Source organism: Sinocyclocheilus anshuiensis, unplaced genomic scaffold, assembly GCF_001515605.1.
Source record: "Sinocyclocheilus anshuiensis isolate Anshui unplaced genomic scaffold, SAMN03320099.WGS_v1.1 scaffold1845, whole genome shotgun sequence".
Lineage (NCBI taxonomy): Eukaryota > Metazoa > Chordata > Actinopteri > Cypriniformes > Cyprinidae > Sinocyclocheilus > Sinocyclocheilus anshuiensis.
Window position 1 is genome coordinate 326,163 of NW_015540953.1, and position 9,642 is coordinate 335,804.

General features: G+C 38.4%; 1 protein-coding gene across 5 annotated transcripts in view; it reads left to right on the forward strand.

The window, feature by feature from the left end:
* The window catches only part of esrp2 (epithelial splicing regulatory protein 2), a 25,707-nt gene extending 16,507 nt beyond the window's left edge, over positions 1-9,200 (forward strand). For 3 of the 5 annotated variants that reach the window (XM_016488193.1, XM_016488196.1, XM_016488194.1), the window contains exons 10-16: positions 490-532; positions 960-1,261; positions 2,309-2,545; positions 2,631-2,829; positions 3,383-3,581; positions 4,425-4,608; positions 7,992-9,200. In XM_016488193.1, the coding sequence (XP_016343679.1) occupies positions 490-532; positions 960-1,261; positions 2,309-2,545; positions 2,631-2,829; positions 3,383-3,581; positions 4,425-4,608; positions 7,992-8,153 (1,326 nt within the window). In that variant the 3' untranslated portion in view covers positions 8,154-9,200. Of the gene's footprint in view, positions 1-489; positions 533-959; positions 1,262-2,308; positions 2,546-2,630; positions 2,830-3,382; positions 3,582-4,424; positions 4,609-4,818; positions 4,931-6,874; positions 6,977-7,991 lie in introns of those variants that run through there. The other 2 variants (XM_016488197.1, XM_016488198.1) reach the window with 2 other exon arrangements.
* Positions 9,201-9,642: the final 442 nt, after the last annotated feature.

The following is a 9,642-nucleotide window of genomic DNA, read 5'->3' on the forward strand; positions in this document are numbered from 1 at the left end:
TAATGTTATTTTTAGCAACATCATATGACCCCTTTAAGGCATCCAAGCCATGCTTTATTTTACTCTGTTCATCTCAAAAATGCATTATGCAAGAATACTCGCTTTTAATCTGAGACAGTTCTGATTCTTATATGTTGGAAATATTAAATGTATACTAGGCTTGTGAGAAACTACATATAACTTACTAGTATTTGAGTTGTCTGATGATGGATTTAGAGACACCACTTTTCGGAGAGTTTACTTTGACAGTCTAACAGCATGCTAAAGCACAGCTTACTAAAGAAGCTGCATCTCTGACTTTATTTTCATTAAAGTATTGTCGTTTAAAATGTTAAAACTAAAATCTGGAAAAAAAAAAAATCTACTTCAGTAATTAACAAATCAACCATCTTGACCCATCCCTAATTTACACAATGTGAATAATAAATACAGTTTCGATCAAAGGCATGCGGCCCACTCTTATGGCACTCTGTATTTATTTTGTTTCAGGTGTATAAAGCGACTGGGGAGGAATTTCTAAAGATTGCAGGAGGTGAGACATTTACATGAAGTCTTCATTTGTAATATGAGCAGACACTTTCCATTTGTAGAGTAAATCTCCATCCGCTATTGCCAGGTGTGTGTGTGTCCTTCCCTCATCCCCCCCTGTGGGAATGAAAGACTCTTTGTGAGTCTCTTCCCCTTGCTGACTCATGCAGAGCAGGTAGAGGGGGAAACTCTATTCCCCTTCCCTCCTGCCCCCCACTCTGGCCAGGCCACAGAGAAAGAGAGCCGTTCCCTCAGGGAGGAAGATGGGTCAGCAGCCTCTGAAAAGCCTCACACACAGCAGGTGTAAAAGAACAGCAGCCTGCCGAGATATCATTTCAGTGCGTGTGGATGTTTCTGCTGAACTGTTTCACAGCAGAGTCTTTCTGACATTGTTACCACTAAAACCGTTAAAATTCCTCATCTTTTGACAGGCACATCCAATGAGGTAGCTCAGTTTCTTTCTAAGGAGAACCAAGTGATAATCCGAATGCGTGGGCTTCCGTTCACTGCTACCCCTCAGGATGTTCTGGGCTTCCTGGGCCCGGACAGCCCAGTGACTGATGGGACGGAGGGGCTTCTGTTTGTGAAGTACCCAGACGGACGTCCCACAGGCGATGCGTTTGTTCTCTTTGCCTGTGAGGAATATGCCCAGAATGCCCTGAAGAAGCACAAACAGATCCTGGGCAAGAGATATATTGAGCTGTTCCGCAGTACTGCAGCTGAGGTCCAACAGGTACAGATGATTTATATTTAACCCTCAGAGACCCAAGCACTGGTATTTATGATGTGGGTTTTTTTTCACCCTTTTGCTTTTCTTTAGGAAGCTGTTATAAAATCTATTTTGTTTTTCATCAGGGAATATGGCAAAATTGCAAAAATATATTTCAGCCATTAAGGATTCAGTCATGAAATGTTATGTTACTTGTTACGTTAAAAACTGTAATAAATATTCATATCAAAGCGTATAGTAGTACTATGATGTATTCATTTGAATAGCCCTTGATGTATTGTATTGTTGTATTTGTATTGTTATATCAATGAGACAATGACAAAAGCGCAGTTGAAAAAAAAAAAATATATATATATTTTTTGTACCATTCCTTGAAATTCAGGGTCCATTGTGTGAGATGCATAACTCATCATTTTGGTAACAATTTAGATTAGGGAACACATTCACGATTACCTAAGTTTTTCCTCAAACTCCTAATTTACTGCTTATTAATAGTTAGTAAGGTAGTTGTTAAATTTAGGTATGGGTTATTGGATTAAGGGATCTAAAATATGGTCATGCAGAATAAGGCATTAATATGTGACTAACAAGTACTAATAAACAGCCAATATGCTAGTAATATGCATGCTAATAAGCAACTAGTTAATAGTGAGAATTGGTCTTGAAAATAAAGTATTACCGAGATTTTTTTGACCCCTAATGTCATTGCATTTTGTGTTGCATTTTTGATTAGAAAAATGGCATGTAAGCTTTTTCCCATCATTAGACACTGGAAATAAAAGAAAAATTAGATGCCAAAACTTGCTTGTTTAGTAAAAATGAGCAACACAACCCGTATGATACATATGTCATATGTTATGTGTTATGTGTAGTTTTTGTCCACGCTTAGTGAAAATTAATTTTATTTAATTGCTTTTCACAAACGTTGCAGTTCTGCTATTTTGGGTCTCTGTGGGTTAATCAGAGCAAAAAAGCTCGGTGTACTTTTGTATGAAACCAGCATCTTGTATTTTATTGCCATTTTCTTGATCTTTTGTATCTTCAAACTAGGTTTTGAATCGCTATATGTCCACTCCATTGATCTCCACACTTCCTCCTCCTCCGCCTCCGATGGTATCTGTGCCTGTGTTAGCCACGCCACCCTTCATCACCACCGGCAGCATGCGAGACTGCATCAGGCTGAGAGGTCTGCCATACACCGCCGCCATCGAGGACATCCTGGAGTTTATGGGAGAACACACCATTGATATCAAACCACATGGGGTGCACATGGTCCTTAACCAACAGGTGACTTGTAACTCCATGAAACGAGAAACATCAGGTGTTTCTGGAATGACACTTTGACCCACCTTTTCTCGGTTCATCTTTATAGGGTCGACCCTCTGGTGATGCCTTCATTCAGATGAAGTCAGCTGACCGTGCTTTTATGGTGGCTCAGAAGTGCCACAAGAAGATGATGAAGGACCGTTACGTGGAGGTGTTCCAGTGCTCCACTGAGGAGATGAGCTTTGTGCTGATGGGGGGAACGCTTAACCGCAGCGGCCTCTCGCCACCTCCTTGCAAACTGCCCTGTAAGAGACTGTCTGGTACTTTATGGAGCTTTTTAAATGCCAAATGCTTGTTGGAAACCACATGATAAGATGAACTGCACTGTTAATTTGAGTTAGTATTTAGCGTGAGCCAGCAGCTGTAATCTGTTCCTGTTCAAGAGATGCTGATCTGTGTGTAATGTTCCAGTCCGCACTCTTCTGCTCCTATCAGCTGGTCCGTTTGAGATTAGATTTCAGCTTATCTACAAGAAAGCGGTGTGATCACCTCTGTCACAGATCTAAAGGTGCAACATTTTGGCATTTAAGAAAGAGCAAGCCTGTAGCGGCACTAAAGGAAGGCCTGTTTACTCTGTGATTTGATCTGGTTGTTTGACCTTGGCTTGAGAATGGGCCGTATGTGCTCGCACTACATCAGAGAAGACGATAGCTGTCCCTGTGCCAGTTAAGCTAAGTATACATGACATTCACACACTCCTGCAAGGTCAGCTGTGTGTGTGTGTGGGTGAGAAAGATTTAGCATGCCCACTTGGTGAAAATGTCCTTTTAATAAAGCACTTTGTCATGTCTTTCTCAGGTCTCTCTCCACCAACATATGCTGCATTTCCTGCAACTCCAGCTATGCTTCCCACTGAGGCAGCGTTGTATCAGCCCCCCCTGCTGGCCACTCCAAGAACTCCACAGGCCCCAGCACATAACCCTGCACCTGCTTTAGCCTACTACTCTCCACAGCTTTACATGAACATGAACATGAGCTACACCACCTACTACCCTAGGTACAATGAGAAGAGATTTACCTTGGTCTAAATTTTATTTTTACATTCCACCTGGTTAAATGGTTTTGTTGTCTGTGGCACATGGTGGAGGTAAAATTTGCTGTGCAATTTATTAATTAAACATTAGCATATTTATCATTACCATTTAAAAAAAAAGATAAACACCAATGTTCAGTATATGTGTATTAGCAGTAGTAGTAGTAATAATAATCACAATAACAATAACTATGATTTCAGCAAGTAATATACACTACCGTTGAAGGTGTCAGAATTTCAATCTATTTCAAATAAATACTGTTATTTTGAACTTTGTTCATCAAATAATCCTGTGGAAAATATCACAATTTCCACAAAAATATTGGTCATTTGATGATAAATGTTTCTTGAGCACCAAATCAGCATATTAGAATGATTTCTGAAGGATCATGTGACACTGAAGACTTGAGTAATGGCTGCTGAAAATTCAGCTTTGCCATCACATTAATAAAATTATTTTTAAAATATATTAAAATAGTAAATATTTATTTTAAACTGTAATATATTTTACAATATTACTGTTTTTACTGTATTTTTTTAGCAATTCAATGCTCCGGCCACGAATTCAGTCTTTGGTGACCATGAGAGTTCTTTCAAAAACAATTTTAGATTTACAAATCCCAAACTTTTGAATGGTTGTTTACTTCATAAATCTAATTGAAACGTGGTCAGTCAGCTTGCTTCAAATGTAGCTCCTCCATTCAGAATGTATAATGTATGTTATACTATAATTTGTTAATACATCTATTTTGGAAAACTTTTCTTTTTCCCCCTCTCAAACTCATCTCGTCTCTCTCTGTTGACTAGTCCACCGGTCTCTCCCTCCACGATGAGTTATTTTGCGGCCCCGCCGGGTTCAGTAGCAGCAGCTGTGGCCGCCCAGCAGGCCCCTGCAATCCTCCCCCCTCAGCCCGGGGCACTGGTGCGAATGCAGGGTCTGCCGTACAACGCTGGGGTCAAAGACATCCTCAGCTTCTTTCAGGGATATCAGGTATCCCCTCATTTCACTACTCACTCACTCACTCACTCAGGTTCTCAAGTTAAAAAACAAGTGAAAAAAAGTAGGGTTTCCTAAGCAGTGCACCCCTCACCTGAGACTTTATCAGGACCCTGGTTCTATTGGATAAACAGCACACATCTTAAAAAGTTTCTATGTAGTGTTTTATGCTGAATCACTGTGTACGTTTTGTCCTCTCATTAGCTGACAGCTGATTAGGCGGAGACGTCAGAGGATGGTATGACACCAGCACTCAGAGGAGGAAAGAGGGTTGAGTTAGATGGAAATGAGTGATGCTTTGTTTTGGGCACGGGTGTGTGTGTGTGTGTGTGCGTTCTCTCTCACAGTATATAAATACTAGGGCTGTGCGATATTGAAAAGAAAATGCGATACGCGATACCTTGTTAAAAAATGCGATATTCGATATGCGATACGATATTGCTTAAAGTGAGAAAAATCTATTTAAATTATATTTTAAAATATTTAAAAATGAAAATTATATAACCAATTTGTTTCACATTCTTTCTTGGAAAAGAAAGAATCACTACAACTTCTGAAAGTGACCAGCAGTGTTTTAGCATTACATAAAAAGTAATGTCACAAATCAGAAAATGTCATTTTAACATCAGTGTGAATGACAAAAAAATGAATGACACTAATTTTATATCATTGTGACTTTGCTTTCCATACACTTTAAGTACTTCTTCATATACCACAGCAAAAACTATAGTCTGAGAAAGTTCAAACATGATTAACGGCAAGTGAACAGTCAGTAAAAAAAAGAAAGAAAAAGGGGGAAAAAAGAACAAATACACAATTTACAAGCATAGATAAAATAAACAGTAGTATTCAGGTACAGAAATGTAATAATTAAGTGTAAAATAACACTGCATTGTGTTCACTGTATGAATTAAATTTAGATTTACCTTTGTTATAGCTGTTTTGTTGTTTGATTAACATTAGTGACATATTCAGCAGCACGTATTTATAGGCTGCTGTCCCTTTAAATCCGACTGCACGGATCCAGTATAAAAATGATACACATCCGATTTATTTCTCAGCTGTTTACATTAATTTAAAACATAACTGACTGCGTCATAAGGAGGAGGAGATGCGAAAGACGAATCAACTCGGTGTTCGTGCGCTGTCTGAAAAGTGTCTCTGTTTGTGTGCGTGCTTCAGGTGTGAGTCAGACAGCAAGACGAGACGGCAAAGAGTTGTTTTCTGCAACTTATTGCACTTAACTCTTTTTAACGTCAAGTGTGCGATATTTCGATAATTTCGATATATCGTGCAGCCCTAATAAATACACAGCCATGGGATGAGATTTCTTAGATATTCTAGTTTGTTCTCTGTTGTGTGGTGGGCTTGCAGCATCCCTGCCCTCTCCTCTAATGCGTGTGACACTCTGAGCTGTACGTCTAACACTGTTCACAAAGCGTAGCACAGTGGCGCGTGTGTGAAATGCAGAGTTCAGGCTTGACTCCTGGCTGAACCGATGAAATGGATCCAAGCCCAGTCCACCCTCCAAGTGTGCTTTTAACCTCTGATACAAAATGCACACTACGGGCCTCTGTGTGCGGGAAGTATTTATTTTTTGGCAGGTGGTCTGGACCCCCTCTTTCTTTCTATATCTATAGTGCATTCATGCTTGAACATCTTATGTGCAACCCTGTACGATGCATACTTATTTCTGTTGTGCAGTGTATTGGGGTGGTGTGTTGTTTTAAATGAATGTTTGGACTGGTGTCACCTCTCAGGTTCTGATAAGGCACTGCGCTTCAGATCTGTTTGACGAGACTTTTAAATGAACTGCAAGACTTGATGAAATTGTCTTAATATTTCAGTGTGCTCAATACTCTTTCCTTCATTTGCTTACTTTTTACATTTTCAGACATTCAGTAGACATAGGGGTGTGAATATGTGATCTGACAATGATTTAATTACATTATGATTCTTTGATTTTATGATTCAAGTTTTTGCTGCTTAATATTTTTGTGGAAACCATGATATCCCAAACTTTTGAATGTTAGTAAGACTGATTGCTTAAATTGTTCTAAAGATTTCTATTTCAAATAAATAAGATAAATATTTTACATCCACTTTATTAAAAAAAAAAGCACTTATTTTTACACCCCTAGTAGAAATGCATACTGCTGTAGCGTCACCTGTACATGTATGGACATGGTTTAGAGAAGTGCTGATTGTTGTGAGTGTAACGTGAGGCCTATGGCACTGACTGTGGCTCATTGTGCTGTAGTACGCTCCTGAAGACTACAGCAGCTTGCTCGGAGTGAGTGATCAGGGCCGGAGTCTCATTCAGCCTAAAGAGTGGCTTTGTCTGTAGGGGCAGCCTCTCCAGGTAAGCTCCCATGATGCCCCTGTGACCTGATCGCTTGTGCATGGACTAATACTCTAACTTCCACTGCTCTGGGGTGACCTCCAATCAGAAGTGGAGTCCCGTAATACTCTCTTCTGTTTTTGTATCTCTGTAAATCTTCACTCTCTGCTTGTTGCATAATTAGTCCCAGTATGCTTTATTGTTCCAAGTGCTGCTGTTTTAAGAAGCTTTCAGTTGTAATAATGTTCTTTCTCTCCAGTCTGACTAATTGGTTTGGGCTTTGAAAGTCTTGTTCTGGTAGCATTATTGTTCTTAACTTACTGCAAGTCTCCTGCCTATAAGGGTTTCTAATTATATACTCATTAATTTTCAGCTGATTTGATGATTAATCCAAACTCAAATCCTGTTTCTCTCCATAGCAATTCACTTCAGTGTGTATGCATGCCTTATTCTAATACATGCCAGTGGTGAATGTTATGTTATGTGCCAGTGGATTTAATTTTATTTTAATTTTATTTTGCATGCCAGTGGTGAATTTTATTTTTTGTTTTGTTGTATTTTATTTTACATGCCAGTGGTGAATAATTATTATTTTTTTTTTTGTATTTTATTTTACATGCCAGTGGTGAATTTTATTTTATTTCATTTGATCTTATTGTATTTATTTATTTATTTTATTTTATTGTATTTTATTTTACATGCCAGTGTTGATTTTTTATTTTTTTATTTTATTTTTTTTATTATTTTATATCATATTTATGATATTATATTTTACATGCCAGTGGTGAATTTTATTTTACTTTATTTTACTTTACACGGGAATATATAAAAAAAACATTGCTTACTTTTTTTCTTTCTTTTTCCTAATACATGCCAGCAATGTAATTTAATTTATATTTTTAAATTTTATTTAAATGTTATGTATTTTATTTTATTTTTAATTTAATTGAATTTGTTTCCACTGGAATATATAAACAAATCTGTAAAAAAAAGAAAAAAAAAAAGCTTGCTTTCTCCTTTTTTCTTTTTGGTGTAGCTCCAGGCGGACTCTGTGCTCATGCTGTATAACTGGAGTGGTCAGCGTAGTGGGGAGGCGCTGGTGACCTTCCCCAGTGAGAAAGCAGCCAGACAGGCTGTAGCCGAATGCTCCAATCTTCCCCTCTCCAGCCACCCCATCCGCCTGGTCTGCTGCGAGTGACCCCACACAGACCGCTACACCACCTGAGGGAGGACCGCACTTCACCTGTCTTTTGGCTTTCCAGACAGTTGTTCTTGACACAAAGTAGGACGGGACCTGACACAGAAGCACTGTATATATGTTTATATACACACGTTTAACCATCTCCGTGTGTGTGTGTGTGTGTGTGTGTGTGTGTGTGTGTGTGTAATTGAGATCAGTGGCATGCATGCTAAACTCTTCCTGTGGCTTTTGATGTCAAGATCTCTTCTGTCCTATTTCAAGACTTAAAGTAAACTTATAATATTGCAAGCCATCAGGTTATGGAACAAGAGATCTTCCTGTTGTTATAAACACAGCTGGGCAGTCCAGTTAGGCGTTACACTAGGGAACCAAAGTGCAATGCAATACTTACTTGCCTTTCTGGATAAAAGAATATTTTGAAATAGTGAGATTGTAAGAAGCCAAATATATTCTTTAAGACTGTTATGCTGCACATAGGATTAAAAAAGGGCATAATGGTTTTTCCCATTATACCTCTGCACTGTTTGGACTTACAGCCTTCAGACTTATTCCTTATTTAATAGAGAAGTATGTACTCCATAGACTTGCATGAACTGATTTTTAGTTTAGTCCATTTGAAAAGTGACATTTTTTATTTAAAGTAAAAGATGAGTTGTTTGTGTGATCTACATTCATTAATGCTTGTTTATATGAATTGCATCGATAGAGGTGTGTATTCTGTTGCCCCCAGAGTCCTGTGAGAATGTGTAGTCTGAACTGTGCCGAGGTCTTACCTTGTTTTGGACTTTATAATGTTTTGGAAATGCGGTCTACGCATGTTCTTTTCTACTGCTACCAGGCTGCTTGAATCATGAGCGTCATTTCCCCCCCATGACTACATTACCTGGAGTGCAATACAAGGCTGAACAAAATGTCACACCTCTCTAGTGAAAGAAGGGGCCTTTTTTTCCCTAAAATGTATGAAATGTATAAACATGAGTGTATAAAATGTGACTCTTAGATGCAACAAATAAATTGATATTTCTCTGACATCATGTCAAAGTAGACATGAGCTTTTTTGGACCAGGTTTGTGTTATGGAAATTTAGAGCAGTGGTCCTCAACCTTCTTGACTCCAAGGTAACCAGTTATCCACAACAATTTTATGTGACTTTCCCTGTTTTTCATTTACTGGATAAAGATTTTTTTTTTTTTACACTTCATAATTTCTGCTCATTAAATAATGCATGTGGATTTTAGTTTGCAGGTTTTACAGTGTTAGAAATGACACTTTTAAAATTAGACTAAACTACATAATATATCCAGGTTTTCTGAGATGTCTAAAAAGGTAGTTTTGGGTTATTTGGTTTTAAATATGCATCTAGAGGCCCCATATTTGACCCTGGGCGAGAACCACTGATTTAGAGAAATCAATTTGTTCAACCTCCAATGAGTGATGGGGACCTCTCTCTCTCTATCTCTCTCTCTCTCTCTCTCTCTCTCTCTCT